The sequence below is a fragment of the Tripterygium wilfordii genome, chromosome 6, assembly GCF_013401445.1.
Source record: "Tripterygium wilfordii isolate XIE 37 chromosome 6, ASM1340144v1, whole genome shotgun sequence".
NCBI classification, from domain to species: Eukaryota; Viridiplantae; Streptophyta; class Magnoliopsida; order Celastrales; family Celastraceae; genus Tripterygium; species Tripterygium wilfordii.
The window spans coordinates 7,874,407-7,895,600 of NC_052237.1; the positions used below are offsets into that span (position 1 = coordinate 7,874,407).

General features: G+C 36.8%; 4 protein-coding genes across 8 annotated transcripts; 3 read left to right on the forward strand and 1 right to left on the reverse strand.

Annotated features, from left to right (window-relative positions):
* Window positions 1-3,793: 3,793 nt before the first annotated feature.
* Window positions 3,794-5,968, reverse strand: LOC120000663 (putative protein NRT1/ PTR FAMILY 2.14). Its single transcript, XM_038848790.1, has 4 exons — window positions 5,800-5,968; window positions 5,500-5,717; window positions 4,789-5,360; window positions 3,794-4,616 (listed from the first exon to the last, which is right to left on the reverse strand). The coding sequence occupies exons 1-4, from the start codon at window positions 5,966-5,968 to the stop codon at window positions 3,794-3,796; spliced, it is 1,782 nt and encodes a 593-aa protein (XP_038704718.1).
* Window positions 5,969-7,261: 1,293 nt separating this feature from the next.
* LOC120000664 lies at window positions 7,262-8,239 on the forward strand. The gene has a single exon (XM_038848791.1). It carries the CDS (start codon window positions 7,262-7,264, stop codon window positions 8,237-8,239), a length of 978 nt encoding a protein of 325 aa, XP_038704719.1.
* A 642-nt stretch (window positions 8,240-8,881) lies between these two features.
* LOC120000510 lies at window positions 8,882-11,944 on the forward strand. Of its 5 annotated transcripts, none has more exons than XM_038848610.1 (7): window positions 8,882-9,732; window positions 10,115-10,165; window positions 10,307-10,690; window positions 10,780-10,903; window positions 10,995-11,270; window positions 11,356-11,461; window positions 11,811-11,944. In XM_038848610.1, the coding sequence occupies exons 3-7, from the start codon at window positions 10,323-10,325 to the stop codon at window positions 11,840-11,842; spliced, it is 906 nt and encodes a 301-aa protein (XP_038704538.1). In that variant the 5' UTR covers window positions 8,882-9,732; window positions 10,115-10,165; window positions 10,307-10,322; the 3' UTR covers window positions 11,843-11,944. The 5 variants fall into 5 exon arrangements, with proteins under 5 accessions (XP_038704538.1, XP_038704542.1, XP_038704539.1 ...); XM_038848614.1 differs by having other exon boundaries at window positions 10,813-10,903; XM_038848611.1 differs by having other exon boundaries at window positions 10,320-10,690.
* Window positions 11,945-16,952: 5,008 nt separating this feature from the next.
* Window positions 16,953-17,486, forward strand: LOC120000666. The gene has a single exon (XM_038848792.1). The coding sequence runs from the start codon at window positions 16,953-16,955 to the stop codon at window positions 17,484-17,486; it is 534 nt and encodes a 177-aa protein (XP_038704720.1).
* Window positions 17,487-21,194: the final 3,708 nt, after the last annotated feature.

The window sequence follows — 21,194 nt, forward strand, 5'->3', positions numbered from 1 at the left end:
ATGTTCCTGACTTAAAGAAAAATTTACTCTCCGTAAGTCATTGACTAGTCAGTACCCTTTGAATCTTGAATTTTCTAATGTTGGATTTTGTGTAAAGGAATGAGAAATATGTCAACCACTAATCACATGAACACGCAACGATGACTTATACATTTTCCATAACCCACCTGAAGCTCATTTTTCAAACCATTTTAAGTCAGGAACTACAAAAGTTTGGCATCAAAGATTGGGTCATCTCCACATGGGTACTTAGTTTCTCTGACGACTAAAAGAGCTATTAATGTTCTAGGTTTCAATAAGTCACAATTCTTCTGTGATAGTTGTAAACTAGGAAAACTTCGCGAATTACCTTTCAGTCTATATTCAAGCACTACAATATTTGATTTTTTTTTTTGTGATTTATGGCCCCTACACCAATTTTATCTTCAAGAAAATTTTGTTATTATGCTTGTTTTGTAGATGATTATTCTTGATATACATGGTTTATTCCTCTCCGATCTAAAAATGAATTTGCTGACAACTATCTTTATTTTGAACACTATGTTGCACGTTAGTTTAACAAAAAAAAAATCAAAAATTTCACTCTAATGGAGGAGGTGAATTTGTTAATAACAAATTGAGACCACATTTTTGGTCACAAGATATTGTTCAACACTTATATTGTCCTTATACACCTAAGCAAGCAGGGATGGTTGATTAGAGACATCAAGTAATCAGAGAACTCGGTATAACTATGCTATTTCATAGTGGCTTGCCACTTACCCTTTGGGTTGAAGCAGTCAGTACAACTATTTATATGATCAATAGACTACCCTCATCTGGTATACACTTTGACACTCTATTTTTAAAATTGCATGGCGTTCAAAAGCGTTACTATCTTTATTCCAAACCAAACTTTGCCTCGTCCCTCGGCTTAGTTTGCGGGAGGAAAATAACAATCAAGGGGGTGATGGTCAACAAACGTGTGAGGACCAAAGGAGAAATAAGGTATTATGGAGAGATAAGGTAAATACATGGAGAGATAAGGTAGACTATTTGGAGAGCTAAGGTTGTTGCCCATATGATTTTCCACAACTGGATTGAGCATACCGAATGATGAGTTTGACTCATGTGCAACTTACTCAAGGCAAGAGATAGTTCAATGAACAAATCACAAGCGCAACTTATCCTTATCAAATCAATAAAAAGCTCTCAGCTGCCCTCAACAAACTGTGCTGATCATTCAACAATAGAGTTTGTTTCTTATCTTCAATGGAGATCACGTCTCATCATATAAGGATACATATGCAACAACTTATAATAGGATTGGTTATCATGTATAGTGTTAAGTAGTTTACGTTCCTCTATATATCACAACTTGTGTTTGACGTAAAGAATTAAGCATCAATAGTATTTGAATTCTCAATTTTATCTATTGTGAGCCGTCGATGCCAAATCAAAAGAGGATGAGGAAGAGTATAATAGGAAGAGAAAGGAAAAGGCAATGGCGACAGAAAGATCAGTACTGAGAGTGTGATGAAGAGAAAAGTGGTTGTAGATTTATGGGTTTTGACATGGTGAAAATAACGAATGGTATTGAGGTAAAAGATCAGTTCGGTGGATCTTATTCTTTAATGACAGAAATTAAAAAGAGAGGTTGTCATGGTCGTCGTCGGTGAGAGTGGCCGATGTCGTTGTTCCACTTTTGTTGTATCCCTCCCTGTGCTACTCCGAACCAATTTTGGGGGAAGAGGTCTCAAAGAACCAAGTTAGTGAGTTGATATTAAATCTCAACCATAAGATGAAATGGATCGATGAGATTTAATTAACTTTAGACAATTTCAACGGCCCCCCATCTTGAAAAGGAGATGACTTACCCAAAAATTCTAATCACCAAAATGCCTCTGATAACAACCCTCAATTTGCTGAAAAAACTTGGAGGCCAGTAGTTGAAAACTTCAGGAGGAAATTGGCAAGCTGGAAAGGGAAACAACTCTCAATTGGGGGTCGCTTAATTCTTATAAAATCAGCCCTAGCTAACTTGCCTATTTATTATATGTCTCTCTTCAAAATTCCAGTGGCAGTAGCTAAAAAGCTGGAGTATTTACAGAGAGGTTTTCTTTGGGGTGACTTTGATGACAAGAAGAGGTTCCACAGTGTCAAGTGGGATCTAGTGGTGAAACCAAAAAGTTCTGGTGGACTTGGAATTGGAAACATCCGATTGAAAAATCAAGCTCTATTAGTCAAGTGGGTATGGAGATTCATCAAGGAAGAAAATGCACTTTGGAAGATTGTCATATCTGAGAAGTATAGTAGCAGAAGGCATCTTTATAGTGGGTGAACTTACCTGGCAACGGCGCCAAAAACTTGGCCAACACCAAATAGTATGTGGGTGAACTTACCTCAAGTTCAAGGTAGTCGGCAAGTAATAATCCGGTGAGACCAGTATCGAATCCATAGGGAAACAAATGCAATTTTGATAGATAAATGCAAATAACTAACTAAAGAGCTCAACGCAAAGAATAATGAATAAAGTGCGGAGAGTAAGAGGGCCAAATATCTTGTAGCATAAGCATTTCGTAACCAAATTAAAACAAGTATAAAGAAAGCAATTAATAAAAAGCTCTAACCTCTAATCCTTCCTGGTGGGCGTTCAATTCTCATATTCAAGGTATTTAATATGCAAGCACACAACCATGCACAATGAAATTGTGTACAATCATACAAATGCAAGGGAAATTGGGCATAAGGACTTCAATGCAAATATGGAGGCCATCGGGTTCATTGATTTACGATGAAAGCTTAGGGAAAGTCACCTAATCTTATGTATTAGTGTTCATAACAAGGCTCGGCTTTGCCAACACTCTAGTTCCACACTCAAGACCAAATCATCATTAGTCTACCATACCGATTCCATAAACCAATGAGAAATGTCCATAAAGAGTAAAACTAATTAAAATAAGCATAAATGCATTAATTAAGTGCTGAACCTCCTAAGTACAGAATATTAGGACCTCAAAATAGAGGTACAAACTCCAATCAACCATCCTATGTCGAGTTCATAAATTTCTCTTTTAACAGTCTTTTTTGGCTTGGCAGTATCATTTAGGACAGAAATTCTCCTATGTGGACCAACTTTGTGAACTTGTTTTTCAACCATAAATGTAGTGGGTCCCATAATAAATTTGTAACCCCCACTTATGTTGTGCTTTATTATAACCATTGGATTTTGGTCCACATAGGAGAATTCCTCTCACTTAGGATATATAGATAAATATAAATCTTTTGAATAAAGAATATCTTACATCATAGACTTCTAAATAGAGTAATTAGATGTAGCCAATTTAATCATGCTGACCAGCTTATTTTTGTCAATATAACACAAACGCGTGTTTTTATTATTTTAGTACAGTATATGTGTTTGTTTTTATTTTGCTTAATTAATGCATCAATGACTTATTTCAAATTAAATTGGTTTTTGAGTTGGCTACAACCCATATGGGGTTGGACCGCCAACAACTAAAAATCACCGGAACTCGTTGCCACCCCAATTGGTTAACAAATGACCTTAATCAAGATAGATTAGAATATTTCTAATTCCTGTTGGCTGGAATGGGTTCTTGACTTTCATCTATCACCTGGTTTGTGCTTCCCGATGTCCTTAGAAAGAAAGCAATTATACATAGTAGGGATGCATTCATGCAGCTTTTCTTTTCTGCTTTTATTACAAGTATTGTAACTGTAAGCTTTACAACATAAATGAATTAAATGTTCTTGTGAAAGATATATAGCTCAACACAAAACCAGAAATCTGCTACGGAGAATATTTTTTGACGTTGGACTTGTAATGGTATCGATTGGCGAAGAACATGAAGAAAACGAAATTCAAGGCTATCAGGCCTGCAAGTAGGAAGTAGAAATAATCCAATCTGCTTGTATTAACATCATCAGTCAACCATTGGGGCTGGCCATTCTTTCCGGTGGTGTCACTTACAATGTTGATGATCACATTGCTCAAATAGCTCGCGACGGTGCTAGTGAGGAATTGCAGAGAATTGCCAATGCTTCTCATACTATCAGGAAATTCTTTGTTACAAAATTCTCCAAGGCCAACCATCAGATACATCTCACATAAGCCTACAAGGATTTGTTGAGGAGCTAACCACAGCACTGAAATCTGTTCACCTTCCAAATTAGCCAAACCCCTTCTTTTGGTCTCCATCAATCCGGAGAATATCATTGTCAGAACTGCAAAAAACTGCCCCAATGCGATTTTCTGGAGAAGCGTAATCCCGCCTTCATTCTTGGTGACTTTCTCAAGAGCCGGCATGATGAATCGATCATAAAATGGTAACCATGTTCCAATTGTGATCAGTGACATTATACACACCGAACCAGCCGGAATTTCGAATTTGGAACCAATATGCCTGTCCATTTTTAAGGCTTGTGACACTGTAAAGGTTGATTGTTGAGCGACGGTAATGAAGCCAATGTTTGTGAATATCCATATTGTTAAAACCTTTACAAGACATTTTACTTCTTCGACCTGCTGAATGCTGCTTAGCCTCCATTGATTCGAGCAAGAACCATCAGGTTTTACATCACATGCCTCAACTATAGCAGCTTTGTTCAATAACCTGAAGAAACAAGAAGGGCAAGTTGTAGATTTAGTTGTACTATATATACATTTATGTGTGTAGTATATATATGACTGATACAGTGAAAATAGAGTAATATGCAACCGGAGTCCTTGGAAACTTCAAGGGATCTTCTTGCATATTATCCTCGAAAGCACGTAGAGAGTCTCACCTGAACTGATTAGTGAGGGAAAGTTTGGATTGTGTATTCCCATATGTCGGAGGATCATAGAGAGTCACATCTGTCTTTCCATCAGGTGATAGCATGTAGTGTCGTTTATTGTAAGCTGCAACAAATACTCTCAGAATACCGGAAAACATGGATCCTTCTGGCTTTACAAAGACGTAAATTTTCTTCCCTACAAAGAACAGGATGATGGCACAAACCATAAGAAAGGCGGGGATGGCAAATCCCAAAGTCCAGCTAACAGATTCTTGGACATAAACCACAAGAGTTGTAGCAATCAACATGACAATAGTTTGAGTGGTGTAGTACATGCTGAAGAAGCCGTTTGTCCCTCTTCTTCCTTCTTCTGTGCTTAAATCAAATTGATCCATACTGAAGGGGATGCTGCAGGGCCTTATACCACCAGCACCTATGGCTATCCAAACTAACCCCAAAACGAGAAAACCGATCTGAGTGTTGTTGGAGACTGCACATTGGCTTAACTGTTGCTGTTCTTGGGTGCAAGGTGGAGGACGCAGCATCGGTAACATTGCCGTCATCATCATAATCAGCATTCCCTATCAAAGGTCAGCATTGATGAGACTGTTAACATATATACATATATTATATATATATATATATATATATATATATATATTCAGACCCAATAGCTAGGCTGTGAGATACAAAGATGTGTATATATATAGATATATGTACCAGAAGAGAGGCAAAGGATCCAAAGGTGATGGTCCAAAACTTGCCGATAAACGTATCGGAAACAAAGGCACCAATGATAGGCATAAAATTGATTGCAGCAAAGAAAGTGTTGAGGATAGTTGCAGCCTGAACTTGATCCATGTGATACTCTCTTCCAAAATACACCATAAAGTTTGCAGCCAAACCATTTGATGCTAATCTCTCAAAACATGTATTTGCTGCACACTCAATTTTACAAACAAATTAAACCCAACCTCAGAATAGACATAAAATCATATGCATCAAAATAACTCTACCTACCTAAAATGTATCGCGTCGCCTTCCATCCGGCAGGCTTTCTGGCGATTTCATCAATCAATTTCTCCTTTGATGGTGGACATGAGTATGGCAATGAAATATAATCGTCGGAATCATTCTTCATCCTACTGAACGTTAACCAGGAAAAACATTTTGGCTTCCTCAACTCCATTTTTGGTTGTTTGGGTTCTACTGATCAAAACTGTCAACAACAAGTGTATATATATAGTATAGGTTTGATACACGATATACATGTGGTGTTCAATACTTAAGAGAGAAAATATGTGACGTCGCAGATCAGGACATTTCCTTCCAACCAACTCTTGGTCAAATATTGAAATAGGACGTTACATGTCAACATTGAAATTGGCCGTTGCATATCAATATTTTGAGATTTTTTTTTACACATACTTTTTTTTTTTCATCAAATCCAAATTTAAATACAAACAATCTCAAAAAATTAAATGCTTAAGATATTGTGCCAGAAACATATATTCAAAAAATCTCAAAATATCATGATATGTACTAAATACAAACACGTGAACGTTTTAGGGTGGCTGAAAAAAAAAAGAAAAATTTAATGGATATAGGTCCATTTTTTTTGTTTTTTGAAACTAGGATTTGGAGAAGGGCTAGAATTCGAGCTCACGACCTATTGGATGGGTGATTGCTTACCTACAATATAATTGCAGTTCAACCAACGGCTCACATGCGATATAGGGCGACTTATTCACTACAAGAAAACATTTATTTAGCAACGGAAATTTGCGACGGAAATTTTTCCGTTGCAAATTAGCGATTTTGCGACGGAATATTTAGAAATTTCCGTCGCTAACGTTTGTTGAAATTTAAGAAAATGTTGTGACGGAATTTGCGACGGAATTTGCGACGGAATTGTCCGTTGCAAACAAATTCGTCGCAAAAGTCGTTGCAATTTATGGCGCGAATTCCCGTCAACATTTGCAACAGATTTAGCAACGGATTTTAGCAACGGAGTTAGCAACGGCCTCAAATTCCGTCTCTAATTTTTATCTTCTGACACAAGAATCTACTTTTTCTGGCACAAATTAGCGACGGAAATGAATCCGTTGCAAATTCCGTCGCTAAACCTTATCTTCTGACACAATAATCTACTTTTCCTGGCACAAATTAGTGACGGAAATGAATCCGTTGCAAAGTCCGTCGCTAAACCTTATCTTCTGACATAAGAATCTACTTTTCCTGGCACAAATTAGCGACGGAAATTAATCCGTTGCAAATTCCGTCGCTAAAGCTTATCTTCTGACACAAGAATTACTTTTCTGTCACAAAGTTTGCGACGGACTCAATTCCGTTGCAAATGCCGTCGCTATTATGTCATAAAATTATTTTAGTATATCGTTGCTGCCTCTTTTTTGCCCATTTCTCTCTTTGTTCATTCTGTTCTTCCCTTTCATCCTCCCTGCTTCATCTTTTTCCTTTGATAATGGAGGTTCCTGAGTCTCGTAAATGGATGTACAACAGGGTCGGTCCCAATCGAACGGGACCTAGTGATGAGTTTTTTAGTGGTGTTGAAGAGTTCATTTCTTATGCATGTGGAAATAATCCACGATTTATGGACACAGGAACCATAAGGTGTCCATGCGTGAGGTGTAAATGCACAAGATTTCAGGGGTTGGATGATATAAGGGTGCACTTATACAGAAAAGGTTTTCAGCCTGGATATCATTACTGGACAGCTCATGGTGAAGAAATGCCTGAAATTCCCACTATGGTGACTGTCGATGTGGAAGCAGATGCTGTAAATTATTATTGGCAAGACAATAATCGGGATAATTTCAATCCATACGAGCAGATGGTGATGGACGCTGCTGGGCCTTCGATTGGGAATGAGTTCTTACAGGGAGAAGATAACAACCAATATGCTGTGCCAGAACCTCCTAATCCCGATGCACAAGCTTTCTTTGACATGTTGTCTGCTGCACAAGCTCCACTATGGGACGGATGCGAGTCACACTCAGAGTTGTCAGCTGCGATGAGGTTATTAAGCATTAAAGCTGACTATAATATGCCCCAAGGTTGTTTCGATGACGTTGTTCATCTAATGAAAGAGACTATGCCGGAAGATAATAGGATGCCTGCAGACTTCTATCAAACCAAGAAGTCGGTGTCTAAACTCGGACTTGGGTATCAACGAATTGATTGCTGTATAAACGGTTGTATGATATACTATAAGGATGACGCGAATGAGAGGCAGTGCAAATTTTGCGAGGCAGACCGTTATAAACCTCGGAGAATTGGACGACGAAATTACAAGGATATTCCAGTTAAACGTATGTGGTACCTGCCTCTGATTCCCAGACTTCAGAGGCTTTATAGTTCAACAGTTACAGCAAAGGAGATGAGATGGCATTATGAGCATCGAAGCGAGTCCAACAACCTGTGTCATCCATCAGATGGATAAGCTTGGAAACACTTTGACCGAACATATCAAGATTTTGCTTCAGACCCGCGAAATATAAGATTAGGTTTGTGTGCGGATGGATTCACTCCTTTTGGACAATCTGGTAAGAACTATTCATGTTGGCCTGTCATTTTGACTCCTTATAATTTACCACCTGGGATGTGCATGAAAAGGGAGTTTATGTTCCTGACAATAATCATTCCGGGTCCTCAAAATCCAAAGAGCAAAATCGATGTTTATCTACAACCTCTAATAGATGAGCTCAATCAGTTATGGTGCGAAGGTGTGATAACCTACGATGTGCACATGAAAGAAAATTTTGTTATGAAAGCTGCATTGATGTGGACTATCAACGACTTTCCTGCCTATGGTATGCTGTCTGGATGGATGACTCAAGGGAAATTAGCATGTCCTTACTGCATGGAGCGTTCAAAGGCGTTTACCTTGAAAAATGGTAGAAAAAATTCATGGTTTGATTGTCACAGACAATTTTTGGATACGACACATCCTTTTAGGCGGAACAAGGATGCATTTTTCAAAAATCGAATTGAGAGATCAGAAACTCCTCCACGTTTGTCAGGGGAAGAAGTATTGGCACGAGTTTGGAACTTTCCAAAGATCACTGATATGGGCCTATTATTCGAAACAGCATCGCATCGATAGTTGTTGTCTCACTCACATTCGTTCTCTCTATTTTACTGAGATTGAGTTTTGTATTGGCTTTGGTGTTTAATTTTTGAAAGATTCAACTCGTATGGACCAGTGGTAGAAATTCTTCGTATTATGTGTAGAGAACATGTACACACTTCACAGGCTTTAGCTAGGGGAGCCAAATTGGATAATTCTTAGTAATTTCTTTATTGGATTGGAGTTTAGTAGCCCTGACCCTGGAATCCAAATCCTTGATTTTGGTTTGAAACTAATAACTTGCCATCAGCACTGGTGGAGAAGATTAGTTTTGTCAATGATGTTGGTGTGAAGAAATTCGAAACTTGCTTAGCCACTCATTGAAAATTGTCTTGACTATTGAGTTCATATAATTCAAGCATCCTTATACACACAATCCCCTGTACTTATTGATTTCTCTTATAGAAAAATAGCAGTTTGATATGGCAGAAAATGGTGAGATCAAAATAAGCTATTTTTTCTCTTATTTTCTCCTTCTGGTTTTAATTATGGCTTATTAAGTTTTTATCTTTCCTTTTCATTTTCATTATTCTTGCATTGATTTCGTATAAGAAAGTGTTAAGATTATAGAGTCGATATCGGAATTGCTGGCCACCGCGATTGATGTGGCGAAAGAAAGCTGGCAATGTATGATATTTCTTCTTCATCTTTTTTTCTTCTAAATTATCAGTTCACTTTTCTACTGCAGTTGCCTGATCTATATTTCCATTTGTTGAATTCTTGGTAATGAGTAGGTGATCCGGAGAGGGTTTTATCAGACCAAAATTGTGGAGCATAAAAATTTGGTAAATTTGTTTTCTAGTGAGGTATTGTTTCAAGAATTTATGCTCCATATGTTCTTTGAAAATCAATATCTGCTTAATTTTTCAATTCTGGAAATTCAGTTCCTGGTTTTTTTGAATTTTCTATGACTATTTGATTCTTCAACATGTTCGATTGCTTTCATAGTTGGTAAGAATTATTCTATTGCATAATATTTATATATATACCTCATTATGTTCATTAGGTAATGTTCAATTGCATGCTAGTTTTTCCTTGGAGTCGCTTCTATGCAGTCCATTTCATCTTGCATTGCCATGCTATCTATTTTTATTGTGGAGTTTTCATAGTTGGCCACAGCCCTGTAAACTATTCTCTAACCCTATTGTGTAGCTTGCATTACTAAACTATTGGGTTTACTTTTATCAGGAGACTCCTATAAATGCCACAATTTGGAGCAAATTGATACTTCCTCATACAGTAAGATTCTTGTAGAATTTTTGTTTCATAGATAAAAATAGCAGCTCCTTTGCTTAACAAGAAAATCGTGACAAAATCTACAAAAGGAGCAGGTATCTTACTAAATTATTGTGTAGCTTGCATTACTAAACTATTGTTTAGCTTTCATTACTAGGACATGGCTAGTGATCAATCGACCGACCGTGGCCGTACTACATCCGGTCGAGGTCGTGTCTCTCGCCGCGGCAGACCCATCATAGGGGATGCGGCATGTTTGCACTCTCATGCCACATCCTCCTCCCCCTCCTCTGTAAATTCTATTCAACCAACCAGTCAATACCATCCTACTTTATCATCTCCCAATCACTTCACTGCTAATATGCTGACAGAGGCTTCACCTCCACCTAGCCCCCATATTCCACATGCACCCAGCACGCAGAGCCCACCACTGGACACACAGGGTGCCAGTGGCTCTTCATCCCAGAATACTGGGATTATGCCTCCTCAGAATAACCGTATCTTGATACGACCTGTTTCGACTGCTCTGTAAGTACATTATTCCTAACTCTTATTTTAGTATACATTGTTACAAAAATATTTATGCCACTAATATGTTCTTACCCCTTAATTCATAGTTTCGATCCTTTTGATGTTACTCGGAAGATAAGTGAGATCATGAAGACCAAGTATGAACGAGCAGTGACACAATGGAGTGATTTTACTCCCGAGGAAAAAGAAAGTTACTTTAAGGAGTTCAAGGTAAGTATAAAGTATAAATTGAAAGTGTTCCTCCTTTCATATATTTTCTCATCAATGCTTCACAATGTTCGTAACATACTATATATTGCAGAGTAAATTTACATGGGACCTTGCTCATGATGTTGCAATAAAGAAATTGTGGAATAAGAAGAGTGGAGAATTGTTTCGGGGGATGATGCATAGGGCACGAGAAAACCCGGCCAAAGCTATTTGGATCCCTTCTACAGTTCTTTCTGAACTTCGTTGTATTTGGGATGGACCAGAGTACAAAAAGAAAAGGGAACAGGGGAAGAAAAATCGAGCATCTGAGGATAGTTGTTCTCACACTGGTGGCTCTATTCCTCACACGGAGTACCGTAAGAGAATGGTAAATTTTGAGTAAATTTAACAATTTCAGTTTTTATCTAGTTTAAAATTTAAATATCATATACCTTTTGTAATTTTAATTGTAGAAGGTGGAACTTGGCCGGGATCCCACCAAGGCAGAGGTGTTTGTTCGCACTCATCGAAAAAAGAGTACGCAACAATTAGTCGATGGACGAGCAACGACTACAATTGTAAGTACTTAAATTTATATATATATATATATATATAGTACTAATAGAGAGCTTTGATGTTGGCATCTCTTTTACAAAGCTACAATGAACCCCATTTGTTTGTTTTTAATCTTCAGTGTTGCTATTTAAATTATATGTTTCCTGAAATTTGGAAAGCAATGATGTCTTAGCTTAGTTGAACAAATTTTGAATATATTTATTTTAGCTAATTTGATTGCATATTTTTATGTTTGTGTTTGCTTACACATTTGAGATGTCCTATTATTCTTTATTTTTTCTTCAATATATTGTGTTGTTGCTTGTTTTTGTCTTACCAGTATTCATGAGCATTAGTATCTTCTTTTGCAGGAAAAATTTAACAAGCTCAAGGAGGACATTCTGACACAACGATCAGTCTCCTCCACCAGTGAGTCACCTCTTGAGCCGTTGGACGAGGATCCTGTATTCCTTACGGCGGCTGGTGGGAAGAATAAGAAAAATCGCATCTATGGGCTTGGATCTGAGGCAAGCTTTTTGCCTACTTCTTCATTTTGCTCCAGTGGACATTCCAGATTGTATACTCAGGCGGAGTTGGAGCAAGAGGTAGATGAGCGCATCGCTCGGATGAAATCTGAGTTATTGGATGAGGTCGGTGACTTGCGACAGCGGATGCAAGATCAGGAGCGGATGGTGCAGCAATTATTTTCTCAGATGCATATGCGATCCTCCGGAAACAACCCTGAAGATGATCGTGCTTCCCATGAACACCTTTCTGATGAAGATTAGTTTGTATTTCATAAAAATACTAAACGACTTATGTATAATATTAATTTTTATTATATGCTATTTCTTGCACATTTTGATAATATATTTTTAATGAAATTATTAAATTGATAATTATATTTTAATTATAATAATATCGAATTTAAAAATCATTATTATAAAACATAAAATGAAAAATAATATAAATAAATTAAAATTTATAAAATAAAATTTTGCGACGGAAATCCCGTAGCTAAATTCGTGGCAAATTTGCTCGACAAATAATTTAAATTTTAAAAAAAAAAATTTGCGACGGAATATCCAGTCGCAAAATACGTGGCAAATTAGTGACGGAATATTCCGTTGCAAATACTCAAAATTTTATTTTTGTTTCCATCAATTAGCGACGGAATCGTCCGTCGCAAAAGGCATTGCAAAATAATTCCGTCGCTAAAAATCCGTTGCTAGTCCGTCGCTAATTTCCGTCGTAAATAATCCGTCGCAATTATCCGTCACCAATTTTTGCGACGAGTGTTTTTGCAACGGAAACAAATTCCGTCGCAAATTCCGTCGCCAATTCCGTCGCAAAGCTTTTTAGTGACGGAATTTTAATGTTTTGCGACGGAAAATTCCGTCGCAAAAAAACTGTTTTCTTGTAGTGATTATCTATGAGTTTGTGGTAGTGAAACAATTTAATCATTCAAGTGTAGTGTTAGTGAGTCCAACCTACCCCAAGTCTACGTGGCAATGTTGAATTAGCATGTGACAAGATAAATTTGAAATATGATTTTTTGAGACAAAAATACCATCATTTCTTTAAAGCTACCACATCAATTATCATGATGACATCAATGTTTTCTAACCCTTTTTTTTTTTCTGATACGAAATTTCAAAATGTTTTAACTCTTAAAATACATTTTAGATTTAGGAAAAAAAATTACATTTGAAATCAACGCATAAAACTATTTTCAACAAGATTTCTGATAGTTTTTATTGGGTCGTTCCTAGTTCAATTGTTTTTGAAAAGTATGGAATTGGAAAAACAATGGAATATGGACTATGCACTAAAAAAATAATGAATTTGGATTAAGACTCTACTTTCAAAAAAAAGATGGATTCTGGAATGGAAATAATGAATTATGGATTGTGTTTTCAAAAATAATGGATTCTGCAATAAAAACAACGGATTCTGCATTGCCCCTTTCAAAAATAAAAGAATTTGTGTTAAAAACAATGGATTCTGGACTGGTTTTTCAACAAAAAAAACAATAGATTCTAGAATAAAACAAGGGAATTGAGGTTTCATCTCTGAATTTCGTTCCAGGTCTATGGTTATTCCATTGATTACTTCATTTGCATGCATTATAAGGTAACCATACATGTAAACTGCAAGAGATAAAGATGATTGGCATTTCATTATTTCAGACTACAGAAATTCTACATTCATGCTAGCTCAAATTGTGAACAAATAAGAATGGAAGTGAACAAAAATTGGCACCATGAACAAAATCAATTACCAGGATAGCTGCTTCTGGGGTTGGCATAAGGCCTCAATTACCAGGATAGCTACTTCACAGGCCCCCACTGGTAAAACTTCCATAGAGGATTTTGTAACATTACCCCTAAGAAAATTACAAAAAAAAAACGACATAATACTTTGAATTGAATCCCACAAAAACCGACATTCCCAAAACGAATAGAAAAACAACGAAATTAGGAGTCAAAAATTGGAAAACAAATCAATAAGAATAAAAATAAACTTTAATTCCACGTACCAAGAAAACCGTAGAAGGTCAAAAGAAAAAAGAAAAGAAAAGAGAGAGCTATATAAAACGGTATTGTTGTAGCCAAAATGGTATCTATGGCCCAATAAATTTGTGAAAAAGACCATTCATGGGCCGTCAAAATGGTATTGTTGCTAGTGCTGTAGTATCTTAAGACGAGAGAACCCTTGAGATTCGAAATACACAAGATTTCACAGAAAATAAAGACATGCAATTAGGTGACCTAATTTAGGTCCATAAAAAATTTAAAATTAAAATTTACATAAAATCTTATGTGAATAACATTAATTAAGTTCGGTCCCTGTGATGTGGATAAAATATATTTGACAACCTGAATCACTCAACACTCGCATCAAAGTCTCTTAAAAGAATCTTCATTTTATTTACTTAAACATCACTTTTTGACAATTTATAACATCTCTATTTAACAACAACTTCATCATTATTTTTATCACAAATCTCTACAACATTAAGATATTATTTGTTTACATTAAAATTTCTAACATAGGGTGCCCACAATTTTGTATAGAAGAGAGAGGAGAGAGGAGAGAGGAGAGAGTAGAGCGAGAATATTCTAATATTATATAATATTTAATGTTTATAGAATACAAAGTGGATATCTAGAAGTATATATTTTAACTACTTTTTAGAGATACTAATACATTAGCATTTTTGCAACAATATGTCATTTTCGTTATCTATTTTAGCTATTTGTATCAGTTTAGAGATACTATGCAAGTGTTCTAACCTCAAATATATAGACATAAATTATTCTATAACGACATAAAATAATGACAACTTTTTGACCGTTCATTTAAGTGAAATGACAAGTGTTTATTAAATCACATTAAGAAAAAATAAAAATAATACGATTTCTACAAGCAAAGAATTTCTTAGTGACTCTCTAATATCTTATAAAAAAATATTAGGATAAATATGAATAAATCACTCATTTGGAGTGACTGAAATAAAAAAAAAATTGAAATTAAACTTTTAATGACTAATCGAATCACTCAAGATTATCTTGTAGGGGAAGTATTTTCTCTCTCGACTGAAAGGTTTCTCCCTTTCTTTTTGAGCGAGGAGAAATTGAGTTCTTGTTTGTTTTCTATAACAATGATGTAGGGGTCAAATATTTAGACCCAATTCAAATATAAATGGGTAAGACCAAAATGGAAGCCCAAAAGAGACAAGGTCCAAAAGACTGATATAACACAAAAGGCCAAAACAAAAGTCCAAGAGGACATGGTCAAGTGTTATACAATAAGTTGAACATCCGACAGACAAAAAGCCGATTCGCAGGGTTAAATGAAAGACAGTTGATGGAAGAAGCCAATGATAAGGCAGTTCTATGTTAACAGTTATGTCCAAAAGAGACAAGAGACTTCCCTAACTGCTATGAACCTCCTCAACTGTTACAAACTGCTTCAACCGCTACAAATAGACATAAATGCAGAAGAAAAGTATAAAAGGAGGATGATCAGTGATGAAACGGGGGGGGGGAGCACATTCGTTCTACTTTACTTTTTCATGTAATCTCTGTAAACACCTCAAAGGAATAAAACAACTAATAGTTCTGTACCGTAGACCTAGGCTCAAAGCCGAACCACGTAAATTTCCTTGTCATTTATTTATACCCTTTCATATTACATAGTTAACATTTTCGGTTGTTGAATTATTGCATCAACAATTTGGCGTGCCAGATAGGGGAAGAAAACAATTCAAATGGCAAGTCTCGGAGATTCGCAAGATGATTCCATGAATGAGAGATTGAGGGCTTTGATCCAAAGATTTGATGAAAATCAACTGGAGTTCAATGCTTTCAAAGATGCAAAAGCAGCGAAAATCTAGCAATTAGAACAAGAAAATTCCAATGTTCGTGCTAAGAATCAAATGCTACTCGAACGTTTGGATCGATTATCAAACTTTCAAGTTACTAACATCAATCCAAGTACGTTTGCTCAATCCCACGAAGGACAGGAAAGGCAGCCACTCAGTCGCAGTTCTCCTTTACCAGGTTTTATGCCACAACTCAGTTTCTGTGGCCGACAACACAATCCATGGCTCTATTGTTTCCTGTGGTGACCCCATCGACTGTTCCTTCAATTGATGGATGGACAAATGTAACTTCCGCATTGCCAGGGTTTGTTACCCAACAACACATGGATAAAAGATTGGAGGAAATGGAGTTAGTAGTCCTCATAATTCCAGGTATGCCTCCACCTTTGAAGAGAAATCGCACTTACCACAAGTCCCCATTTGTCCATGCTATTGCAATGGAGGAATTTTCAAAGAAGTTCATCATTCCTCATCTCAAACCATACGATGGGACTACAGATCCGGAAGACCACGTTGACCAGTATAGCCAATGGCTTACTTTGGTGTCATATCATTTTTCCAAGCATAAAGCATGTATGTGCCAAGGATTCAGTTCAACCCTCATTGGACCACTATTAAAATGGTATCTTGGGCTCTTGGAAGGATAAATTGCATAATTTTCTCAATTGCCTAATGCATTTGTCGAACAATTTGCAAGTAGTAGAAAGATAATTCCAACATCGGATGATTTATATCGGCTACGACAGAAGACAGGAGAATCACTATGTGCATTCTTGGCATGATTTAATAAAGAGAAACTCAAGAGTCCTGGATGTCTAGACGAAATTACCATCAATGTTTTTCGCATGGCACTTATTCCAGGGAGTAAATTGTATGGAAAGCTCCTAGATATCCATGTAAAACATTCCAAGAAGTGCAGCAAGCGTCCAGATAAAATGGGAGAAAGACAAAGGACGACTCCCAGTTCCACCTCAATCAAAAAAACCTACTGAACAAAAGTCAACTCCTTCAAATTCATCACGGTTCACTCACAAAGATCCAAAGCCAATAGACCCAACAAAGAAGCCACAATCACCAGAATAAAATTTGGTGATAACCCTTGGAGAAATTTTTTCGGTGTTGAAGAAAATGGGAGAGGTAGTTAGATGGCCAGAGAAACACCACAAACTGACTGATGAAAGAGATGCATCCAAATGGTGTGACTTCCATAATAACCACGGGCGTACAACCGAAGATTATTTCGTTCTCAAAAAAGAAGTGAACCAACTTTTGAAGAAGGTATATTTGTGTGATCTGCTAACTGAGAAAGGAAAGGAGACGATAGCACAAGCTGAAAAAAGTGTGGAAGAACGTAGACTGCCTCCGCCAGAGAAAAATAGTCCATGTAATTATTGGAGGATCAGAAATCAGTGGAATTACGCATTCGATTATAGAGAAATACGCAAAAAAATGATTAATTCTGGTGTCTGGGTAGAAAAGTTGATGGTACAGTTTACAAGACAAGTCATTAGCTTTACAGATGATGAATCAATCCAGTTACTTAATCCACACAATGACGCACTTGTGATCACTCTACAAATCACAAATTGTGAAAATAAACGGATTATGATCGATGACGGGAGTTCAGCAAATCTGTTGTTATGTCCATCGTCCAAGCAATAGGATTAATAGAAGCTGACATAATTAGAGACCCCATCCCTCTTATCGACTTCAATGGAGAGCAACAATTTATAATTGGTTAGATCCCTTTACAAGTTTATGCAAATGGAGTAAATCTTCAGGTACGCTTCAACGTGTTGGATTGCAAATCATCATACAATGCGATACTCGAAAGACCTTGGATCCACGCAATGAGAGAAGTACCATCTACTTACTATCAAGTCATAAGCTTCCCGACTAAAGATGGAATTCAAGAAATCTATAGGGATCAACATCAAGCAAGGAGATGTTATGAGCAAGCCCTCAAAGGAAAAACAAAGTCTTTATAGCAATTACAGCAACATTCGGTTATGAGTAACCAAGAAGAACCAATTAAGAAGGAATTGGAAGAAGTTATTATTCATCTTGACTACCCGGAGCAAAAGGTTCAAATTGGAGCGTATTTGGATTCGCAGCTTCATGACAACTTGATCCAATTCTTAAAAGATCACAAGCATACCTTCGCTTGGTCACATGCAGACATGGTTGGAATCAATCTGGAGATCATCACGTCTCAGTTACAAGTGGATCCAGACGTCCCACCAGTAAGGCAAAAGAGACGAAGATTTGCTCCAAAATGAAATAAAGTCATCAACAATGAAGTACAAAAGCTGATAGATATTGGTTTTGTATGGGAAGTTCAATACCCAGATTGGTTGGCGAACGTGGTAGTGGTGAAGAAGAAGAACGGGAAATGACGAGTCTACATTGACTACAGACATGAATAAAGCTTGCCCCAAAGATTCATTCCCACTCCCTCATATTGATGTTCTGGTTGATGCCACAACCAGGCACGAATTACTGAGCTTCATGGATGCAATTTCAGGATATAATCAAATCTTGATACACCTAGAGGATCAAGAAAAAACAACATTCATAACTGAATGAGGGTCTTACTATTATAAGGTAATGCCATTCGGACTCAAGAATGTAGGAGCAACATATCAACGTCTTGTCAACGACATGTTCGTAAATCTACTCAAAAAGACAATGGTAGTATACATAGACGATATGTTGGTGAAGACACTAAAGGCCGAAGAGCATATTGAACATCTTAAGCAGGCATTTGATATCCTGGATGCACATCAAATGAAATTGAACCCATTCAAATGCGTCTTCGAAGTAAAAGCTGGAAATTTTATGGGATTCATCATCACACAACGAGGAATTAAAGCTAATGCAGACTAAATTCGAGTGATTCTCAACATCCCTTCCCCAACAAATATTCGAGACGTTCAATGATTGGTAAGGAAGATAGAAGCTTTAAATTGGGTTATCTCTAAATCATCATAAAGATGTCATCATTTATTTTTAGCACTAAAGAAGACTTCCAATTTCCATTGGAATGAAGAATGTGAAGCAGCGTTGAAGAAGTTGAAGGAATATCTCATCAATCTTCTAGTATTGGTAAAACCAAAGAACGGAGAGATACTTTTCCTTTATTTGGTAGTATCGAAATTTGCTGTCTGTGTAGTTTTATTACGAGAAGACAAAGGCTGAAAACACCCAATATTCTACGTCAGCCGAAGCCTATTGGATGCTAAAACAAGATATCCTGTGTTGGAAAACTCGTATTAGCACTTATTACTACATCAAGGAAGCTTCGTCCATACTTTCAAAGCCATTCTATAGTCATTGTGACAAGTTTCCCAATCAAAACAATACTTCACAAGCCAGAATTGTCCAGACGATTGACAAAATGGGCAATCAAATTAACAGAGCATGACGTCATATTTCAATCTCGCATGGCAATCAAAGCCCAAGTCCTGGCAGATTTTGTTGTTGATTTCGGTCCAACCATGATTAAAAATGCATAAAAAGAATTTCAACATATCAAAGGGGACGATGATATAATCTGGAAATTATCGATGGATGGATCAAGCAATATAAGAGACAGTGGATTAGGCATCGTCTTGATTTCACCCCAAGGTGATTTATTCTGACAGGCCATACATTGTGGATTCCATGCTACCAATAATGAAGCGGAATATGAAGCATTGATTGAAGGTCTGAAACTTATAAGAGGAATGGGAGTTCGATTGATCCATATGACCTCGGATTCTCAATTGATAGTAAATCAATTGAATGGAGATTACTAAGAGAAGGGACTAAGGATAACAACATATTTGGGTGCAATTCAGCAACTGAGATCGGCTTTTTTAGAATTTCAAATCACTCAAATCCCTCACGAAGAAAATCAACAAGCTGATGCCCTGGCCAATTTGGGTTCAACAATTTCGACCCAGACGAACCAAACAATTCCACTACTATATTTGGAAACACCGGCCATTGATCTTGATAATGTGGTAGAACAATTGTTCGAGATCAGCATGAACGTTGATGACTGGAGAATATCATTTGTTAAATATCTACAAGACGGGATACTGCCATTGAATAAGAGTGAATCGAGAGCCTTATAAAGAAAAGTATCACACTACACGATGTTCAAAGGTAAACTTTATAAACGATCATACGACGGCTCAAATTTCAACAGGAGAGACCCCCTACTCGCTTGTTTACAGAACAAAAGCAATCCTACCTGTTGAAATTGGACTACCAATAGCACGCTTCTCACAGATGAAGGATGAAGCAAATAATATAGCCTTGGCTGATGATCTAGAGTTGCTTGAAGAGAAACGAAATCATTCAGCAATTTGAACTGCAACTTATAAGCATCGAATTGCACGATACTACAACAAAACCATTTTTCCACGAACGTTCAAAATTGGAGATTGGGTTCTACACAAAGATTTCCAAAATACACAACAGTTGAATATTGGAAAACTGGGGGCCACATGGGAAGGACCATATAAGCTAATTGACATCGTCGGCCATGGCGCACACAGACTTCAAATCAAAGAAGGGAAGATACTCAACAACAATTGGAATGCAAAACATCTCAGGTCTATCTTTCCTAAAAAATGACATATATACAAATATATATATATATATAAGGGTTTGGATGATGAATCACTGAAGTGTATATATTTACCATAATGGTTAAGTAAATACGCATATATGCCTTCAAAGCATATATAAGTGCCTAACGGCTTGCATAAAATTATACCATCATTTCCTTCTTTCTTAGCAAATTTTATCGGCTTAACTTTGAGGGTATGTTGGGCAAAACGAAACTTCAAGACGATGCATGAGGAGAGTTTGTTTAAAAGTCCAACTAAGTCCCTCATGTATTTTTCTTTTGTCTGTTCTATATACACGTTGATTATTTTTAATTTCAAATTACTTTTAAGCTTCATTACTCTGTTTGGGTATTAGAAACTATGTTTGACCGAATATAGAAAAAACTTTCGATATAAAATCGTTGATTTAAAATAGAAAGTGCATAAATTTACATAATTATGAAGAAGGCATCGGCACAATCCGAATCAGAATCGCAAGCAGAAGTTTGAATCATCGAAGCTTTCAATTCTTCATATTCTTTGATCATATAGTCAATTTCTTCTTCACTTAAGGTGCCAGCCTTCTGTTGCATCATTACTTCTCCTAAGACTTTAATCCTTTCTTTTCCTACAACAACATAACATTCCTCTTTATAAACTTCAGCATCTTCTCTTGCTTCTGCAACCTCATCAGATAGCTGTTTTGTTTTTTCTTCTGAGGCACCAAGTTCAACTTCACAATCCCTTAATTTGGACTCATGCTCCTGGAGAC